The sequence below is a fragment of the Notolabrus celidotus genome, chromosome 20 (assembly GCF_009762535.1).
Source record: "Notolabrus celidotus isolate fNotCel1 chromosome 20, fNotCel1.pri, whole genome shotgun sequence".
NCBI classification, from domain to species: domain Eukaryota; kingdom Metazoa; phylum Chordata; class Actinopteri; order Labriformes; family Labridae; genus Notolabrus; species Notolabrus celidotus.
The window spans coordinates 18,676,987-18,699,804 of record NC_048291.1 but is presented as its reverse complement, the minus strand read 5'-3'; the positions used below and the strand labels follow the sequence as shown (position 1 = coordinate 18,699,804).

General features: G+C 40.3%; 1 protein-coding gene across 1 annotated transcript in view; it reads left to right on the top strand.

Moving 5' to 3' along the window:
* Window positions 1-4,474: 4,474 nt before the first annotated feature.
* tlcd4b (TLC domain containing 4b) overlaps window positions 4,475-22,818 on the top strand; it is a 36,498-nt gene continuing 18,154 nt past the window's right edge. The window contains 3 exon segments of the mRNA XM_034711640.1: window positions 4,475-4,616; window positions 4,933-5,098; window positions 21,253-21,405. Of these exon segments, the coding sequence (XP_034567531.1) occupies window positions 21,260-21,405 (146 nt within the window). The 5' untranslated portion in view covers window positions 4,475-4,616; window positions 4,933-5,098; window positions 21,253-21,259.

Sequence of the window (22,818 nt, the reverse complement as noted above, 5' to 3'; positions counted from 1 at the left end):
AGTTTTTAACATTTTACCTTTGGTACCATTGAAGTCTTGTTTTGCATGCAGCCCATTTTAGTTTTGATGTGATTTTACGAAGCTCTAAAAGTAATTTTTTATCAAAGTTTGCATGACTCAGACTGCTTAAATATAGTTCATTATCCACCTTTATGAATTGCGGTGCAAAACTGAATCAAATATATCCCTGAAATGAGTAGAAGTTGCCATAGACGTCCTGAGCTGTGGATGTTCCAGACTCCAGCTACTACGGACATGACGGACTCCTTCGGCAACAACTACTACTACTACTATTCGTCTCATCACTATCATCGCTCTCTCTCTCTTATTCTCCTCTATCCCTCTTTCCAACCCTATCTCAGTCGAAGCAGATGGCTGTCTAACATGAATCTGGTTCTGCTCGTGGTTTCTGCCTGTTAAAAGGAAGGCCTTGATGTTGGGTCTTTGTTAATAATTTAACATAGAGTATGGTCTAAACCTGCTTTACTTGTAAAAGCATTGTGAAATAACGTATGTTGTAATTTGGTGCTATACTAATAAAGAGTGATTGATTGATTGATTGATTGATTGATTGATTGATTGATTGATTGATTGATTGATTGATTGATTGATTGATTGATTGATTGATTGACGGAAGTCCCTTTCCCTGCCTTTCCCCTCTTTAATTTCAGACTTCCTCCTGTATGTCACTTACTTATAATTTTGAAACAGTCTCTTTTTAAAATAAATAAATACGTTGGCATAAAACTAAGTATTTGATTTTCTTTATGCTCCAAATGTACTTCCCCTGAGGTCATAGATAAAAGGTTGTTTCATTTCCTAGGAAACACTGGACAAACCTCCACCCAAAGTAACTAACCCTCCACAGTTGCAATCTTTAATGCACCCCTTTTTAAATTTTGAGTTCTATTTCAGGTTCTAAGGTTAGATATAATTGGCCTATACCACAGTAATATGTCAAAAATGGAGCTTCTATATTTTTCTGTTTGATGTTACAGTGCAACCATGCAACAGAGATGCCCTGGGTTTGAAACTGTAAATATTTCACATTCAGTGGAATACATTTGGGTAGCGCAGTGGAACAAGAATATGCAGAATTCTGTATCTATGAGATTGTGCACCGTGGGGAAAAGTATCAATTTAAATTTTCATAATTATAATTAATTATGGGAGTGTGGTGTTTAAGCAGATTTAAATGGAATGCAGTTTTTCTTGAATGATTGCTTCTGTATGAATACAATTAATTCCAGGGTTTTCTATACATGATTATATCTTTGAGAAACAAGTAAAAATATTTATTTTTTTTTGACAAATTTGAATACTCTGAGTGCATTTTTTCCTCTTTACATTTGTTGGCCACATTTTAAAAGGTTCTGTTTTTTTAAGTGGGGTGTTTGACCCATATACACTGGGTTATGGTGCCTGGTGTGACTTTCTGGGTGTGTTTTTAACCAAGAGGTGTGAAGACTAGAGCCTCAGCCCTGAGGATATACATGTACCCAGTGTCTCATGCACAAAAGCACTAACACACACAGATTCTCACTTGCACATGATAAGCAAACCTCTCTCTCTCTCTGTCTCTCTCTAACACACATACACATACACACACACACACACACACACACACACACACTTAGGGCAAATGTGGCTGTGTGGATGCACGTGTACAGTGTCTCATGAGGTGGGCTCCAGGTAACCTAGAGTGACAGCTAAGTGTCTGCAGGACGCCACCCAGACATGTGAGGAGCGGGACAGCTGGACTGCCTCCCAGATGTGGCAAAATTAGTCAAACACACACACCCATAAACACACAGACACACACTCACCAGATGTGGCAGCAGGAGTCATAACACAGGAGACCCCAGCTGTTCACATGTCAAGAAATAGGAGGACCAGCTTTTCTCGTCTGATGGCGTTCGTCATACTTCCTGGGACGGAGGACAAGTGGGGTCAAATCGGACTGACAGTAGGTGCTGGTGTAGGTAAATAATGACAGGTGCATATGAATGTGTGTCTTTCTGAATATATTTTATTTACTCCTGAATTACTTCTCTTCTGCATTTTGTTGCTTCTTGCAGTAGTTAGTTTGGTTGTGTGTGGGTGTAGAATTGAATAGATTGTGCATGGCTTCACACAAACTTATGGCTACCCTTCCCCCCCTTCCTGACGCCTCCACACACACCCCCACACACATACTGGGATCTGGCATAAGCTGCTCTGCTACCCATTGGAGTCCTAACTGCTTTACATTGGTACCACTAATATTATATAATGTTGCATAAAGTTAAATATTTAATCCTTGCTCACTTGTTCTGTCCTGTGGGATTTAAAAGTTTGAATATTATTTGCTCACTTGTTCCTTCCCACTTTCTAATGAATGCAAATCAGTGTTTTGTAAACTGATGTAAAAGGCACTAAATGAAAAGAAAGCCGACCGGCTCTCTTGGCCCTTAAAGATACAGTTACTGGGAGAGAGTGTCAACCATCATGCCATCTTGTGGTCATTAACAGAATTACGCCTACTACAAATCAGAGCACGATGGAAAATTACACTTTCTCACTCTGTAAAAACATTTCTAAATGTTTCAGTTATTAGGAACTCTACCTAAATTGCAAAGAGGGAAAAAGTGGTCAGAAAACAAGTGCGTTAATTCATTGATTTTTGTTAGAGGAAGTGTAGTTCATCATTTTTCTGTCCCCTGGTTTATATTTGATTATAGATTTAACATTTTACCAGCTGTCAAGTGTTTTGTTTTACACAATGATTGTCTGTAATAATTGGTTATATGTGCTCCGAATTTGCAAGTTGTTCATGCACACGGTTAAAACCAAGTGTGTACAGTAATTCATCATTTGTAAAAATGTTAAATCTGTGCATACTATTAATACAAATTATTTGTGCTATTCATTTGCATTGTTTAAGGGAATTTCCAGAACTAAATTATTATTGTTTAAAAAAGCGTGAGTTGTTGTTTTTTCCTTTATAAGGTTAAGGAACTACATGTTAAGGATAATGTATGGTTAGCAGGTAGTTATGGGAAATAGAATCCCGACAGGGTGAGACAAGAGCCCAAAAATATAAACACATTGGCAAAAAACTCGATCAAAAGATGATTTTATTGATTTAAAATGGATTATGTATACTGTTTTTTTAAACTGTTGCAGTCAATTAAACATTAACTGTCCTAATTCAGCCCTCCTTCTTCTCTCTCCTTTATCCCTGTAAAGCCTGAACCGTCAAATAATTGCCAGACAATTCTAATTCTTTGAAAATGGAGTGTTTATTGGACCCTCTGCCAAAAAAACCCCAACAATTTTCATATACATGAGTTTTAATTTGTATCATATTTGATACATCAGGCATTTTGGTGCAAATTTTTGCTCTAAGTTTCTTCTTTTTTAAACAAACTAAAACATATAAAACCAAAATGTTTAGTCTATTAAACTTTGAGTTTCCTTCAAATTTTTCCCAAATTAATTCCAAACCTAGAAATTATTCTTTTCCATATTGCACAACGACGTCACATCTATTTGTATCTAATACACAGCGAAAATAAAAAACGAACTTATTGTATATTTCTTTTCTAAATTGTTCATCTTTTATTGGAATTCAATGAGCAAAAGATAATTATTTACTAGGAAGCCATTGTAACATGCAACCAGTCATTAATCACCATGATACAGCAGGTTGCAAATATAAAATTGCAATATACGTTATGAATATCTCAATTTCTACTCTAAAAATACCTAATTATGTCATGTAAACATGTTCTTATATAATAAAAAGACTGTATGTTGCTTTATTGAATAATGTATGTTACCGGTCTTTCTAGCGACCTTAAAGTTGCACTAGTTTCACTGCCGTTACTAATATTGTTGGACAAGATCCGATATGAAATGTCTGTAGTCTGCTGATTTAGCATGCTAACCGAAATAGCATTTTTGCTACATTGTTCTGATGCGAACGGAACCTTTAAGTGTATGGTGTCAACAAGCAGAAGCAAAATATGCCTGAACTCTTTTCCGCGGATTGATTTGACATGATGTGTGATCAGTTTGTCTCTGGCGTTGCTCATGTTAGTGAAAGTTAATAACCGTTGTCAAGGTGTTATCAGATTCAAGCATCTTTCACAACTGAAAGAACAGTAAGAAAGCTGGGTAATAAAAGTAAATACAGTTCAGCATGGTCTTGATTTGTATTATAATTGATTTGAATAACTCAATCAACTAAATTTTTTTGGAATGGAAACTCTCATTCTCTTATTATCTAAATGTTATTCCAATGGAGGTTCCCCAAGCTTGTCAAGCCAGTGATATAATAATATATACAGCCGCTGTTGGTCTTCTTCTTGACTCTGTGTTCTGTTTCATAATGATATAATTTCAAATAACATACATAAATAAACATGTTAGAAAGCCCAGACTATCATTGTAATGTATCTGTCTGCTCTTCTGTGTTTCCACGGTAACACGTTTGTCATGTGCCAATCACAGAGTTAAGTTTCACTTTTGTTTTCTGCTGCTGAAGAGTGAAACGTCTGGTCATGTCTCTCCCATTCGCTCACCTTTTTCCCGGTTTATCCCCACCTGTGATGCTGTGCGTTGATGAATACAAGGTAGGACTGTGTTCCCGGTCTTTACCCTCTAGAGCCAGAGTTTATTTGAATGTGTTTCAGTACTTTATGTTAGTTAATACAGAGAGTAGACACACTTAGCAGATGCGATGTAGCAGAGGCTAACGGAGCCACAGGCTAACATAGCAGCCTAGTAGGATTGTGTATATCACATGTCTTATAATTATAATTGTTTACTTTGTATAACTATTTAGTGGTGCTAGTAACATTAGTGCCATGTGTGTATGTGTGTGCAACATTATTCTGTTGATGTCCCATACCAGTATTGTAATTTCCTTTGTTTGTATTGTTATTACAGACCACAGCTAAATAAACCACCTGTAACTTGGAAGTCTGTGTCCGTGTTCTTTAACGGGGACGCACGCCTATACCTTACCACTCTGGACCACTATTCCAAGGAGTGCCCCACTCCGTTACAAAACAGTTAATGTATGCTGTGGCAATGATCACACACATTTTAACCGGTAAGTACATCCCTCAGTTTATAAAAAAAGACATTCTGGTGGACTGTCAGAATACATTGGAAATACTGGAAAACACTGAACAAAAGCATTCTCCCACACGCTAAACACAACAATTAAACTTCAGATACATTTAAATTGCCTGTTTATTTGTTTGAATGATAGCCGTGTTAGACTAACTACCTGCAATAAAGTACTTATTAGTCTCCTCCTGAGATAATGAAATATTTTGAGCCTTGGTTAGTTCAAACATTACTCACAGGGCCTGGGGGGTTAATACTTACTGTAATTGACTAAAGACGGCACCATAATGATTTATTCTGCCAAGTGTTTTCTAAGGATTACAACTATGGCTCATTTAAAGAGAAAAAATAACACTGTTACAAAATATTTTTAGAAAAGGGATAGAAGAGGAAGAAAACAGCATTAATATATGGATACAATAGATGAATATGATTTGCATTATAACTATTAAACACTTATGAAGAGTTTACTGCACAAGCTCAAACAAACTCCTGCATAGTGAATCCAGGGATACATATGTGGATGTAATTCACAGTGAGTGTGTATTTGTCCTAATGTCCGTCCATATATCCAGATGGTAAGCACCTAGCATGTAGAAACACTATTTGCAAATGAAAGAAATATACAAATGCAGCATTACAGGAGGGAGTTTTCTGCTGAGTATATCATGTTCTGTATCACATTCTCTTCCCAGAGCAGATTGTTCAATACATTTTCATTTTTCAGCACATCTAGCCACGTCAGTCGTACTTCACAGTAAATCTTCATCACTTCTCTTTTTTTCCCCCGACTGCTATTATATGAGTGCTATCCAGATAATTTGATTATCCTTTGTGGCCTTTTCCTGGTGCCTGATTGTGTTTTATAGGTTATCTGATAAATGATCCAATCAAGGTTCGAAAAAGCCTCTGACCCCGCGGCAGATCCGTGACATTTCCTATGCGTCTGGAGCTCTGTCTTATGACTGCGTCCATTCCAAGTGAAAAGAGACTGTGACCTCTGCCTCACTGTAGTCCAGTCTCTCATTGTTGAGCTTTGGTGTGCATCAGTAACTGAATAAAAATGTGAACATGTGAAGTCCTACTTTCTTAAAACGCTTACCTCAGCTAATTTTTAATCATCAATCAATCAGTCTATATGTAAATAGCGCCAAATCACAACAAATGTTATCTCAAGACAATTTACAAACAGAGCAGGTCTAGACCATACTCTGTTATATGATTAACAAAGACCAAACATCAAGACAGGATTAGATCCAGTCCCATCATACAGACAGGACTCAGCCTTATCTCATCTTAATCCACCATGAGCAGAGCACCAGCAGCATTCATCAAGTTACAGCAGAAAGGAAAAACTTATTGTAAAAGGCAGAAACCTAGAGCAGAACCAGACTCATGTTAGACAGCCATCTGCCTTGACCGAGTTGGGTTCGGAGGGAGGGTTTATGAAGAGAGATGATAGTGGTGAGATGGATAGTAGTAGTTGGAGTAGCGTCTGGCACGTTTGTAGCACATGGCCGTCAACTGCAGTGACTCAGAGGAACCTACGAGACAAGGGAGCTCAGGGACTCCAGAAAAGTCTATGGTTGGTAATTTAACAATGTTTGAGCTTACATGTTTTAAAATAAAAACTCCTCTCACAGCTCTGTAACACCGGTGTTGTGCAATATAAAAACAGTAAGCTCATCAGAAGGCAAAAAAATGCTACATCATTGTTGGATCTGGCGAGTCCCTGTGTTAGAGGCTTAAAAAGGAACAAATCAGGACCACTGAATTATGTCATTACAATGTGTTGGTTACGCTACTTAGCTTACATGCTTGAACAGCAAAATGCTCAATTGTTGCTTTTCAGGCAGTAGCCTATGTTAAACTTCTAACACAAAGACTGACTAATGTGCTTTTTGAATGTAACCCTACCTCAGATATTGAATTTGGCTATAGCAGCTGGAGCCGAACCTTCTGCAAATCCACTGGAGTAAGACACTTTGGACTATGCTGTGCATCAAGGAGCAGCTTCAGCGTAGTAAGGGTTACAATTAGACTATCATGTCTCATGTTTGCAGTTTATGTCATGGCAGACAAACACACAATGTTAAATCCATTCTTTATGTTTTTTTCCATGTATGTTGTACTTTGTAGGCAAAACGGAAAACAGTGCATAGTTTCCTCTACAGGTTCAAATGGCCAAATGTGCCACTGTAACATCAAGATATGTTACTGTGACAAATGCTGTTCCGGTGGAGGCTGAGACACACATATTCAAGCAATATATATATATATATAATTTCTTAGAGTGTCTCTTTAAGCTGAGATTGTGACTCACATGGCTTTACTTTCTAAAAGTAGAAACCACATAGCCGATTCTACCATCTCTGCAGGATATTTATCTTGTCTTATTTAAGATCTAATTAACCAGGAAAGAATCAGAATCAGAATAAGAATCAGAATCAGAATCAGCTTTATTGGCCAGGTATGCTTGAACACACAAGGAATTTGTTTTGGTAAACTGTGCTCTCTTTGTACAAGGCATAATAATAAGACATACAAATAATAATATAAATATAATAATAATAATAATAATAATAACATCAACTATAAATACAAAAAGAACAAATAGGCATGACTAATATGTACAGGCTAAACATAATATGGCAATAGTGCTGTGACGAGTAGTGCAGAGATAGTTTTACATTTAAAAAGTATATGTAGATGATAGTTAAATAATACAATAAATACAAATATGTGAATTCTGCTTGGAGAATTGTTACATTGTATATCTATATGATTATTTACAGAGAGTATTTAGTGTTCATCAGAGTGACAGCCTGGGGGAAGAAACTGTTCTTATGGCGGGTTGTTTTGGCGCACAGTGATCTGTAGTGCCTGCCGGAGGGGAGGAGTTTGAAGAATTTGTGTCCAGGGTGTGAGGGGTCAGCGGTGATGCTACCTGCCCGTTTCCTGGCCCGGGACTGGTGCAAGTCCTGGATGGGGGACAGGTTGACACCGATGATTTTTTCTGCAGTCCTGATAGTCTGCTGCAGTCTGTGTTTGTCTAGTTTGGTTGCAGATCCAAACCAGACAGTGATGGAGGTGCACAGAACAGACTGGATGATGGAGGTGTAGAACATGATCAGCAGCTCCTGGGGCAGGTTGAACTTCCTGAGCTGATGCAGGAAGTACATCCTCTGCTGGGCCTTTTTTCTGATTGTGTCTATGTGGGAGGTCCACCTCAGGTCCAGGGAGATTGTGGATCCCAGGACCTGAAAGAGTCCACAGTAGAACACAGTGCTGTTGTAGTCTGGTGACTACACCAGAGAGCCAGCTGTTTCACCTCCTGTCTGTAAGCAGACTCGTCTCGGTCCTGGATGAGACCGATGGTGGTGGTGTCGTCTGCGAACTTCAGGAGTTTCAGGGGTGAGGTGCAGTCATTAGTGTAGAGGGAGAAGAGCAGTGGGGAGAGAACACATCCCTGGGGGGCGCCAGTGCTGATGGTCCGGGTGCTGGATGTGGTGGCCAGGAAGTTGGTGATCCACTAACAGATGGAGGCCGGCACTGTGGGGGTCCAGCAGGAGGCCTGTGATGTCCTTCAGATGGCTCAACACCAGTCTCTCGAAGGACTTCATGACCACAGACATCAGGGCGACGGGCCTGTAGTCATTGAGTCCTGTGATGGCGGGTTTCTTTGGGACTGGGATGATGGTGGAGCTTTTGAAGCATGAGGGCACTTCACACAGCTCCAGCGATGTGTTGAAGATCTTTGTGAAGATGGGGGCCAGCTGCTCAGCACAGACTCTCAGGCAGGAGGGGGACACAGTCTGGACCTGGAGCCTTCATTGAGATTAACTTTCTCTTATACAGGAGTGTCCTGGACATTCTTGTTCACATCACCACATCTTCTTCAGGTCAATCAAGGGCTTCCTCACCAAAGTCAAAGCTCCAAATGCTATACTTAATTCTCTGCCCAGCATATGGACACAAACCACAGGACTACTGTAAACCAACTACCTCTTTGTCCTGGGATACAAGCCAACCGCTTTTCTCCTTCCAGCAGATGCCCTCAAGGTTGAAAAAAAAATCCACTTCACACAGACTTTATGCTTCATCTAAACAGAACAAACTGAGATGGCACTGACCCAAACACTCAGTCAGCCTGCAGAATGTTTCTCCTGCCCTGCTGTGGCCTGCCCTGTGTCTTTTCTTGCACCTTGATGAGAATAGCCCTCTGGCCTGTAGTGCGATTAAGTACCCTGATGTATTAAATTACCCTCCTAATATAACAAACAGTGTCGTAGTTGTTCTCATTATCATTATTATCACAGGTTAATTAAGTAAGTCATTGGGGACATGGAATTTTCATGCTTGAGAATGTAAATTAAGGATTTGTTTAGAGAGTCTGGCCAAATTAATTAAAGCAATTTGGTAACAAAAGCTTTTGAGATGCTTCAGAGATTTATTTTTTCAATAGAGGAGAGACAATTTGCTATAAAACTAGAGTATTTGAATTCCAGACCATTTGAAATCTAGCCATGAGTGACTTGAACAAAGAAAAAAAGACCCCTATTTACTTCAGTTTCCAAACTGTGAATAATTCAAAGTTCTGCTGCTCTTTGACACAAACAAGTCCAACCAAGTAGTGCTTGAAAACCATTCTCTTCATTGTGGTGCACACGTTTTACTGCCTTCCTTACACTTCCCTTTTTCCAGGCCAGTCCTCTTGCTAAGCTGGTTTGACAGTACAAGATGAAAAAATGAGCTAATTTCTCTGCAACAACCTTTGAGCCTCCATAAGACTAACCCATTTTTTCTTTAATTGTCTTTTGCTCTGAATAAAACAAACAAGATATAAAATGTTGATTTTGTGTGTTAGAGATGCTTGTGGGTGGATTTTTTGGGTATAGGGCAGAGTGAGGTCAGATGTTTGTAATATTAATTCACTGCTAAGCCAGGTTAACTTTCTTTTTACCCCAAATTCATAACATCTAATACTGATAATCACTTCTAACTCTCTGCAAGAAGTAATGTAGTAATTATTCCCTTAAAGCTGCGGTTGGTAGTCAGATTTAGATACACTTTTTGTTATACTGGTTAAAACTATCTTTATGTCCCAATAGCAATCAATACATAATGTGTTCTTAAAAAAGAGCGATAAAAGCCTCTATCTACAGCTGGAGTAAACCTGGGAAAACACCAACCAATCCCTGCCATTAGGATCCAATTTAACCACTCAAATCCTGTCCTGCCGTTCTGCCCACCTCCTGCATTTCATGTTTGGTTGAGTTTTTAGCTTTTACTATGATAATGTTTTGGTGTTTTCTTACTGCTGAGTGAGACATGAGTTGACGTAGTGCAAAACACAAACGATGTGCTGAGGACCAATTTTGAATTAGTCACGATCATATGGTCGTGAATCAGCGGTTCTCGTGCATGTGAGGGGGGCATCGTTTTGGAGGAGCTCCGAGGAGAGGGGGGGAGGGTCTAGACGGAGTCCTGAGGTATTGCTACATTCAAATTCATGCTAGTTTCCTGTGGCTACCAACCTAAAGCAATGGTTTGTCTTTTTTTTGTTTTTTGTTAAGTGGGGTTATATGAGACACTTTATTACCCACACAGAAATCCTGGTCATCTCGGCCCCTTTGTTGAAAAACTGACACAAGACCTGACATCAACCTCTGCAGACGGTGTCAATGCTGCCTCGTAATTCCCCTAATTCCGAGAAAGCCTGACCCAAATAGTGCCAGTGTAAGTGTAAGCTTTATTATTTTAGTGCTTTACTTTGCTGTCAGGAAGCCCATTCGTTCTTGCTCTACTCCTGCTTGCAATGCACTGATCAGCTGTGCAGGTCTACAGGCTTAGAAAGATGACAAAAATACAAACTAAAAAATGACTCACTCTGACAGCGACAATGACAAACTGTCTACTGTGGACACAAGAGGACATGTTAGTGGGGTGGAGTTTACAGAGGAAGAACAAGACTTAACAAACCAAAGGGGAGAGCGGCAAAACATCTTTGCAAACTGGAGAGTTGTAGAGATCCCAAGTTACCTGGTGCTGCATGTGTGTAAACTGTGAGCCCCTGCCCACGAATTGAGAAAGCTACTGCTGTCACACATGGGACTTTCTAATGACAGTATTTCAGGAATTTCTGAATCAGAGAATTTAACAACTTTTTTCAATTTTTAAAAGTTACATCAGAAACCCGTACAAGCCAAATAAAAGTAGTTTTTTTCAAAGTAAGTCTTATTGCATAACTACTTGGTCCAAACAATATGGTCACCATTTGTTGTCTAAAATGATGTCAAACAGGTGCAAAAATATAAAAATTCATAATACATCAGTGTACAGGGCAAAAGTCAAGCTGACTCATACATTACAGACATGATTAGCTGATCAGGTGCGCTGCAGGCAGACTAACACCTATGTGTTGCGCCCATGGATAGATTCAGATTCTAGCCACTTCCCAATCAAATGCACCAAGGGAAACCAAATGATAGATCGCCCCCCTTCTGCTTGTATGCTTGCTCCTGCTTTATCATCTGACATGATCAAAGCATTATTCCCTCCCACCTCTTTATTCACTGTGCTGCCTCAGTGATTGGCATCTGATCATCTGTAATTGGCAGCAGATGTTTAGTAAATGTGTGAGGCTCTTCATTGTTAGAGACTGGATTAGATTCATCCTGTTCTGACACTCTTTCAATCGACACAAATATCATTTATGCATCCCAGTGTCCCTTTTTCACACTCTCATTTTGTCAGTCACATAGTCGCGATGTTCTGTATTTTCTCCCTGCTAGACTGGAAAGGAAACAATGAAAAAAGTGTTGAATTTTCATGTTTAGATAGAGTTATCTATTAATTTTGATACTGTGCCATCTTGCTACGACAAAGCCGAAGCTGTCTCCTACAGCATGCTTATTTCTGGGTGACCATTTGTAAAGGGACCATGTACAATATTTAACATATATGTCACCATTTGATGCATTGTACCAGAGTTAGCTTAAAGCTAATTTACATCTGCAGTGAGGGAGCGTGGCTAACTTTAAATCAGTATACACACCTTTTTTTAAATGTCTCTGCTCTATTGCTTATTCCTGACTCAATTTATTAAAAGGCACAATCCTCTTTGCAATTCAATAAATCCACTGCTTTTGAATCGTATTTTAAGTTGTCATCATTGTGTCTATCTTAACCTTGGAACAACCACCTAAGCTTATACCAGAAAACATAAAAATAAAGCTAGAGATTTATGTACATGCCTGATTCAGTGTCAGAAAATAGATCTGTGTGTGTGTGTTTGCAAGGGGGAACCAGACAGACAACCTTGTCTAAACGTATCACTGAGTGACTCAGAACTGGGAGAACAAAGGGGTCAGACATGACTAAGAACAACCTACAGTGGAATAAAAACAACTCATTAGAAGGTTGTAATGACCCCAGTCAACTTTCTTGTATTACTACAAGTGCTGCATTGAAGGATCTACACATGACTGTTTTGTTGCCACTGTGTGAAGGTTTCTCATTCCAGGTGTGCCCGTTTCCTCCCACACTGCTTTCTACATTCTTTTGGTGACTTAAGTGACATGCTATATCATACTTAAATACAAATGGTGAGATGCAATTGTGTGAGAGTGTGAGTTACAATCCAACACAAATATTAACCACCACTTAATGCTTTCTGATTGTTCTGTAATCAAAGAAGAGCACAATCAATTATCTGCTGTTTAAATTACGTTTAATGATGAATGATGAGTATTTGTTATCCCAAGTTACATTTAATTATGAAGTTATCATACAATCGCAATCAGACTGGGGGACATACTAAAATATGAATGGTGTAATCAATAAAACAGACTACAACATGTGCACATGTTTTTGTCAGCGATTTAGTGTTACATCCATCCAACAATATCCCCATGAAAGGCCATAAGAAGACATAAGTATGATACAGAATAATAAAATTACGGGAAATTCAGAGGAATTAACAATGGCGTACTCAGGCTGTTTGAAGGGGGCAGGACAAAACAAAAAAAGGGCACCTCCTTTCAAATCCCTGTACTCACAGTTTAGGGTGAATTTAAATGAATTTTTCTGGTCTTCCCCCAGAAAAATGTTACCATCCAGCAATTTTTTTTTTTTTTTTTACGTTTTGTATATTCAAGGAGCATCCAGAGGGCACCTTTTTTTTAGGGCTCGAGCACCGACAAGGTCGGCGAAGGCCCTTTTGAAACCCGAGTGATTATTATTATTCTTTCTTTCTTTCTTTCTTTTCTTTCTGTTCTTTCTTTCTTCTTTCTTTCTTTCTTTCTTTCTCCGCCGTTTGAATCCCCAATTTGGTTGCCTTAACGCGGCTTAAAAGTCCCCAACCGTTGCACATGCACCAGGGCCTGGCGAAAATTTCGACATTTTTGTGGTCCCAAAAAAAAAAATCTCAAAATTGCTCAACGGCGCCCCCTCTGAAGTTGAAATTTGAAACGGCTAGCCCCATAATACGGTTCAAAGCATACATGCATGAAATTTTTTTTGGGGTAAGGTATCATGCCAAGACCTACAAAAAAATTTCTTAACGTCCATGGGAAATCTTAACAGGAAGTCGGCCATTTGATTTCCTGTTTTGACCCCATTATTTTGGTATGTAATTGTGTAAGCTCCTCCTACAATTTTGCTCGGATCAACTCACAACCACACACATTTTGGAGTGGACAGATTTAACGATCAAAGTTATTAGACAGAATTTCTCTAGTCAATTTTTGTGGGCGTGGCACCTCGCTAACCTGGGGGGACTTTTTTCAACCTCGAAAGTATGTATTATGTAAGCTCCTCCTACAATTTTGCTCCGATCAACTCCCAACCACGCACATTTGGAGTAGACCACTTGACGATCAAAAGTTATCAGACAGAATTTCTCTAAGTCAATCGGTGTGGGCGTGGCACCTCGCTACATCTGGAGGACATTTTGAAAAACTCTAAACAGTTATATCTCTCATTTGCAATAATGGATCAGGCCCAGGCCGGTCATGCATGATAAGTGCCCCAGCCTGAACGCCTCTATAGGCAAATATTCACCAATATAATATAGCGCCCCCTACTGGCAGCAGAAAATCACTTGCCCTACAGTTTTTATCCAATCAACTCCTGCTGTGCTCACAATGTTGTTGTCACACTAGAGATGAACATTTGTCAAAGGACTCTTCCTAAGTCAATGGATGTGGGCGTGGCCACGCCTCAAACTCTGATGTCTCGCCATGAAACAGGAAGTACTTATAGCTCCTTCATACAGTGTTCAATTTGTTTGAACTTACATACACATGATCAGGGTCCATCCCTCAACACACCTATGGACTAATTTATCTACTACAGCCATAGCGCCACCCACAGGAAATACACGGTACTGACATTTACATACAACACCCGATCTCTTCTTAATTTGACATGTTTCATCATGGGCCCAGTCTAAACTCATCTATATACACATGTTTGTCATATGAGTAGCGCCACCTAGTGGACACAATGAGTATTTCCTCTCAGAGCCTGGTTTTAACATGCTTGTGATCACAACTCTTTCTATAATGATCTGTGATGAACAATCCTTCAGAACATAATTAAAGACACAGCAGCACCTACTGGTGACAGCCAGTACTGCAATGTACACTAGGCTGATAACTGCACGAGTATGCTCACAGTTTCAGCCTAGGCAGCACAGCAACACCTGCAGCACAACAGGCGGGGGCCTACATTAGGCGGTGGCCGACATCAGGCGGTGCCTTACATCAGGCGGTGCTTGAACGAGGGCCCGCACATATCCGCTTGCGGTTTTAATTTTTTTTTACATTTTAGAGGCATCCAGAGGGCACTTTTTCTTTTTTTTTCAACAACATATTTATTATGTTTTATGTGACAAGACAAATACTAATTCTCAACTCAACTCAACTCAACTTTATTTATAAAGCACTTTAAAATGACCACAGCCAGAACAAAGTGCTGTACATAAATAGACAAACAACGCAGGCATAAAAACAATTAAAACACAGGATAATAAAACAATAAAAACAATAAAACAATAAATAAAAAGCCATAAAACACTAAAACAGGAGCAGAGTCTCATGCTGGGTTGAAAGCCAAGGAATAAAAATGGGTTTTAAGGTGAGTTTTAAAAATGGACAGTGAGGAGGCTTGTCTAATGTGGAGGGGAAGCTCATTCCATAATTTTGGAGCAGCAACAGAAAAGCTCTATCCCCTCTCAGCTTCCGTTTTGCCCTCGGTACCTCCAGGAGCAGCAGATCAGCTGACCTGAGGCACCGAGCAGGAACGTCGGGGTGAAGGAGCTCAGAGAGGTAAGGCGGGGCCAGACCATTTAAAGATTTAAATACAAATAACAGAATCTTAAAATGGACTCTGAAGTGCACAGGTAGCCAGTGGAGGGAGGCCAGGATCGGAGTAATGTGCTCCCTCTTACGTACTCCAGTTAAGAGGCGGGCAGCTGCATTTTGCACCAACTGGAGACGTGCGAGGGAGGACTGACTAACTCCAATATAAAGTGCGTTACAGTAATCCAGCCGAGAAGTAATAAAAGCATGGATTACTGTCTCAAAGTGCTGCTGTGCAAGAAAAGGCTTCAGCTTTGCCAGCTGCCTAAGCTGAAAAAAGCTGGACTTCACTACAGAGCTAATTTGACGATCCAATTTAAAATCACTGTCCATCTTAAAACCCAAGTTTGAGACTGTTGGCCTCAAATAATCTGCCAAAGGGCCCAAGTCAACAGGAGGTTCACGTGGGCCACTGGGACCAAACACCATCACTTCTGTTTTCTTTTCATTGAAATTTAAAAAGTTTAAAGCCATCCAGGCTTTGATGTCCTCAAGACATGCCAGAAGTGGTGCGAGGGAGGAAGCATTAATGGTACAATTGACATAAAATATACATTATACCAACAACATAATCCCTCCAAATAAATAAATGAAAACAAGTAAAATACAATAGAATAATACATGAATAATGAAATTTAAAAATTTAAAAAAAATAATAATAATAATAATAGTAATTAAATAAAATAAGCAAATACACAACACAGCACTATTTTTCAAATAATTTGCTTCGTAACATCCGAGAAACTCAATTAAAGGTGACCAAATTTCTTGAAAATCTCCCCCCTTTCCCCTGACAATATAAGTAAGTCGTTCCAATACAATGCATGATGCCATCTCCTTCACCCACATATGCATTGAGGGCACGTCCACTTTTCTCCAGTATAAAGATATCAACCTCCTGGCCTGCAGGAGTCCAAAGTCAATGAGTTTTAGTTGTCTTGAGGTACAAGTACAGTTCTCTGGGTGTATACCCATCACACACATCTTTGCTTGAAAAGGCACACTCACTCCAGTGATCTTAGATAAAGTTTGTACAACTAACTTCCAGTAATTCTATAGTTTTGGACAGTCCCAGACACAGTGAAACAGAGTACCCTGTCCTTCCAAACATTTACATTTTACACATTTGAGGGGCATCCAGATGGCACTTATTTCCGTTTTATTCATTTAAGGGCCATCCAGAGTACACTTTTTTGCATTTTATTCATTTGAGGGGCATCCAGAGGACTCTTTTTTGCGTTTTATACATTTAAGGGGCATTCAACGCAAAAGTATAAATCAGCCTTAACAGCCAACTATTTCACTCATTAAGCATATTTACTGCAGAAAAAGGGTTTTTATTAACGTGCTGTCAATTACCTCATCTGACACCTACCCTCTCACAGCGCTTTAAATTAACAAAACAGAAATGATCAGTACCTTTTCTAATAATCGTGTTTGCTTTTCTAGGTCATAAAGAGGCATCACTGTTCATTTCAGTCCATTTCATGACCACCCTAAATGGCTTCAACACTGATAAGTGCTGATATGGTCATGTAAAAAACGCTTTCTATCTTAAACTCTTATCAACAATGCTGCCGAGGAGCCTTTGTTCCTCGTGGGTGTAGCTCTAACAGGGGGGGGGGGGGGGGTGTGCTCGAGGGGGTGGGTACGTGTCGACGTCACCGGTTGGTCCTTGCTGTCAACGCCAAAATAAAACGAGTAAAAAACTTTTCTACTGGACGCATAAGAAGAAACACATGGCCCCGAGGAAACAGGGTTGTGAGAAGAGGTTTTTCTCCTGCTTCTAATGGTTGTTGGACCACAGCATTGTTCGCGTCGCAGAGGAGGCTATTCTCTCTTTCTTTGCTGGGCTCGCGCACACAACCAGAGCAGTGGGCTATATCACTTTAGCCGACTTGCTAGCTAACGTCAAGTTGTAAGAAAGTGGAAGAAGACGGCTGGGAAACGGGAGCTTATCCGCCTACACAGACCTATGCGACGTACAGCAGGTAAATAAGCTAATTGTACTGCTTCCTTTTACATGAAATGTAATACATAGTGTGTTCAATTCTACAGTATTCCCCGTTTTCACCGACCAAATCTTGAGACTGCAACAGCCTCTGTTGCCTACTCGGTGATAGGAGGAACAACAGCATACGTAGCAGTGCTTACACTTTTAGCCATCAACTTTGCCCCCAAACATCCTCTACACTCACATGCCTGTTACAACTCGTTTAACCAAACTGCTTTGTTCTACAAAACTGCGTTTTCTATAGATTATGTTGCAGATATGTCCAGTATTCATACGTTACAAGCCGCTCCAAAGTGTCCGCAGTGCTTTACAATGCTTACTGCAAAGCAAAACATCAATGTGTGTAATGAAACACAGACAGCTAATTCTTGTAAATGTAATATATTCATTTTTCTATGAACTGACTTGCCAGTTGTTCGTGTGCATGGTGCACAATAGCTCAAATGGGAGTGTGAAGCTATTGTAATCGTCTTTATGCTAAATGCAAGCATCCTTGTCGGCTTATAACATCAATAGTGACCATTCATTTATCAGTATTCATGACATGACCTAACCTGCCTGCAGAGATGTGGCTGCCCAAGGTTTGTGCCATACAGAGCGAGTCAAACCCATTGGTCTTGTGTAGCAATGCGGTAGACGGTAGACCGGGTTTAGATTTCCAAAGGAACAGAGGGGGAAATTGAACCGATATTATTTATGTTTGGTCGATATGTCACGGGGGTCATGGTTTGCTGACAGTAGCAGGATACTCCAGGCGGAACAAGGTCAAACGTGGACGGGCAGGGCCACATCCTCTGTCCCGGCCGGGTTTTCTGTCTGTCAACCGCAGTGAGGAGGAGACTGTGTGCTACTTCCTCCCATGGGCCAGTATGAACCAGCCTGCCAGGTGAAGAATGCCAATGAATTATTCAGGCACATGCTGCATATGATCAGCGTGGCCTGGGAAGGTGCAAGAGCTGCTTCTGGGGACAATAAGAAGCTCTCAGTATGGTGAAGCTTCCCTGTTGAGCATTGCAGTTTTATGAAGAATCAGGAAGCACTTCTTTCAGCTGCAAACTTAATATTATCCTATGTATTTCCTCAAATCCATTTAGGAGTTTATTCTAAAGGGGTGAGGGTTGATTGCATTTGCTTGTGGCACTTTTTCATAGTTTCCTCTATTTCCTTTAAAAGCTGTTCCCTTGTATTTTATGGAACACTGCATGCATGACACTGGACATTTTTGAGTAAAAATAGAACTTAATGTCAGCTACATGCCGTGAGTGTCATGTGCTCCTCAGTGGTTTTCTTTGCAAAGAAAATACCCAACAATATTTGTTACATTGTACTTCTACAATTATGCAATCTGGACTTTGCACTATCCTAATCATTTGGTCTACAGTAATGAGTGGTTTTAAATGGCTTGCATCATTTCAGCGGTTTAATCAGAATTCCAGTGTATTATCAGGCCAGAGTCCAAACCAGCGTGGACATTGTGTGGAAATAGCTGGTGTTACTTAATTAGGAAGCACTTGAGCTTCTAGTATTCTCTCTGAACTTTTGACCTCTTGTCTTTCTGTTTTAGTTGTAGTACATTATACAGCTATATAGAGGATTTTGCTGTAATTGCAGATGTAGTAGGTGACAAGTTGGAATCTGACTGAGCCAGTTGGGTTTTTTTGTGCAGCAAAATAGAAATAGAAATTAGGAATGCTCACATGAAGGGCTGGGCGATAATTCGATACTGATAATTATCGTGACGTCGGGCAGGGCTTAGAGTGTTTGGATTGGGATGTAAACACAGCTGAAATGAGCAACAGCAACACTGAAGAAAACTAAAAACCTGAGGGCTTAAAGCGGAGTCATTAGTCTGGCACTGTGCTGACTCTGCGTTAACTGTTAACTTAATACACTTTAAATAAACTTTCAGGATGTGGGTAATAGGGATAGGTACGAATACTTGAGTACTAGCCATTGACCCGCAATGGCTAGTGTTTTTGCCTAATTGAATATACTAGGTAGGACAATAATTAACGTGATATAAACGTTTGACTTCTCCGGCAACAGCTTTAACTTTAGTACACACCGAGCCAGATTTCAGCAAAAACAACTGTTTTACGGCAGCTACGGCAACTCTCTAGGAACATATTATTCCACCGAAAGCAAAAGCACAACAAAGGAAGAACCATCTGTGACACCTGCGACATGTCAGTTAAAAAAAGTGATGTCTGGAAGTACTTTGAAAAAAAACTGTGAAGTGCAGTGCAATATATGTGGTGTTAACCATAGAAATACTAGTTCGATGCTTAACCACATGCGGAGACAGATAACAGGCAGTCTCGCATCACGTCTTTTGCTAGCCTTGTTAGCACACGTTGTTGGGATGAAACCAGAACAGAGAAGATTAGCCTGCTAATAACCAAAATGGTAACTGGAAATATGCTCCTATTAAGTTTTGTGGAAAGAGAAGGCTTCAAAGAGCTGATCCCGTTTGTCGAGCCAGAGTACAAGCTACCATCACGGAAAACAAATGCTACGAGAGTGGAAAAGATGTATGAAGAAAAGGCAGCAGAACTTGACAAGTGGCTGTTACAATTCTGGTCTGGGAGGTCTGTGTACGACAGACCTTCATTCATTTATTTATTTATTTTTGTTTACGGTTAAAAAAAAGTCCAGTTGCCACTGTTGCTCGTTTTAGCTGTGTTTACATTCTGCTCCAGACGTCTTTAAGCCCGCCTACCTCTAACCCTGCAGCACCATAGACCTATAAAGAGTAGACGCCACACTGGCTGCTGGGGCGCAAGAAATACGGCCGCCATCTTGGTCCGGTCATCCTACCCATGATCCTACCTGGAAACGTAAACTGAAGCAGCAGAGACTTCAAGATACCAGAGCACTGTGCGGCAAAATACCTATCATACATCAAATATATCACATATCAGAATATTCTATTACTGTTGAGCCCACTATGAATATTAAAATACGGCGAACCATGTGTCCTGTATTATACCAGCATGTATGACGTTTGCAGAAAATAAAAAACGCATGAAAATCAGTTTAGTATTCAGCGAGTTATGATTGATTAAATTCCCCGACACTTAATTGCGCTTGCCAACAGATTTCACTGAGTAGAGCGGGTGACTGGACCAAGATGGCGGCCCCACGGCTAGTCAGCGCCAATAGGTGGTAGTGGTCGATGCAGCGTCTACTCTTTATATGTCTATGTGCAGCACGACTGGCAGTTAAATGCTTTCTTCTTCTTCTTCTGTCTGACATTGTGTCTCTCCTCTCTCTGCTTTTGTTTTCTTCTCAGGGATTTATATCCCAAACACATCACTGTAATCCCCTTGCAAAATATGCATAATCAGGGGACCTTTTATTCCTAATCTACATGCTGTGCAGTATCAACAGCATCCACAAGCTATTTACTCTCTTTGCAACTTCATACTCTAACTCTGGTGCCCCTCGTGTGCCTTTCATCTTCTCTCCCCACTGAGTGAAGTGCCCTGCTTGTCTAAATCCATCATGTCACATGCATTAGGCACCCCATGTCTTTGCCCTCTAGTTTTCCCCTTATATATTCTTCCCTCTGCAGACTTCATGAGCCACCCAAGGTTCTGCTTCCCCCTCTCCCACCACCTCCTCAGCTGCTCTCCTTGTGCTGCAAAGGATGACTGACTGACAGTCATCGATTGAACCTTTCCATGTGTATCACCCTGTCTTTATCCTGCCTCCCTCTTTTCTGGTCCCTTCCCCTCCTCTCTGAATGGTGTTTAGGTGAGTGATGGAGACGAGAGAGTTGACCGTGGTAGCTGGCAGCTTTGTGGGTTTCCAGGTTCTCTTCTCGGTGGCCAGCCCGCTGCTCTCCTACGCCATCACACCAGGTTATGGACGCCTGCCTTCCACTAAGCTCACAGAGTGGAACTCCAGGTGTGTAACAAGAACCTTGCTGTGGGCATCTCACCTGTCTGTAATTGTCTTCTCCATTACATTTATGTTAGCTATGATAGTTTTCCAACTCATTGCCTAATATTGGTTCCTTATATCAAAACTCAAAATTCCACCAGATACGTGTCGGTCCGTCTCTGATCCGTCACAGCACCGGATCTGATAGGTTTCTATTTTAGTCAATGGGTTAACCTCCACTGGATCCACTCTGTTGTGTTCTGGCTGCTTCTCTGATACGCAAGACTTCTATTTTTGCTGGATGCTGGAGCACAACGCATCAGTCTCAACAGACAAAAATCGAGGGAGACAGAGACAGGTAGTCAGGCATCAAAACAAAATTAAAACTTCTGGTTAATTTTCAGAATCAAACACTCGTGTTATCGCCAGATTGTTTTTCACTTAACTACAACAACAAACCGTCATAATGAGCGAAGCAAGGTCTGGAGTCAACAGGTCCGAGGTTTTCAGAGGCCAATAAAGACAACATGGATGAGGAGAGGAGTCTGATATTAATGAATGCAGTAATAACCACTGGAAAACCTTGGCCACATGACTCAGCAGTCTGGTGGTCCTGCTCCGTTCTGCGTTATGAAAACTCAACCGGTGGGTGTTGACAGACGAGAGTGCATGGAGCCGGACTGCAGCAGATCGGAGACGGGACCAAACACAAATCTGGTGGAAAGCTCTACAAAACTTTGTTGTGTGTTTGTGTTTGCATTTTTAGTTGCATCATGATAAAAAAAAGGATCCTTATTAGCCAAATAACCCAGCCAAAAATCCTATTAAATTTGGATTTTATTCTTTAATTTACACACGTGCTGTTTTAGGATCTGGGTAGGTATAGAATAAAGAAAAAAACGTCAGATTGTTTCTTTATTCTTTCAGATTGCATGTACATTACAGGGCTGCACAACAAATCACAATTTGTTGTCATCCCTACATGGACATGTGTACAACCAAATTGCAATCAAACTGCTTGAAACAAAAAGCATATTTGTACCGGTGTCACCCAATCACATTCAACAAGCAAACACTTTACTTTGTGGAGGCAGCCTTAGTATATATAGGCCATGCATCATTATCATTTGGCCACCTAGATAAACCCCCAGCTACCTGTCAGCAACCCTCACACATACATTTATATCACTCTGGTGTTCACTGTGAGGTTAGCTTGCACAAAAGCTAAGTACAGAAGTAACATAGAGCAAAATGTTGCTGCAGCACTTATAAGTTATGGTAATAAACTTTTTTTCTGGAGAACCTTTCAAAATCCAAGTCAAAAAGTGCTTCCTGAAGGTAGCACAATCAAATAGGCATGCCATAAGATCATAAAGAAAAGCAAAGATGAATAAATACAAACATTTCAAATGACATAAAATTCATTGAAAAGAACAA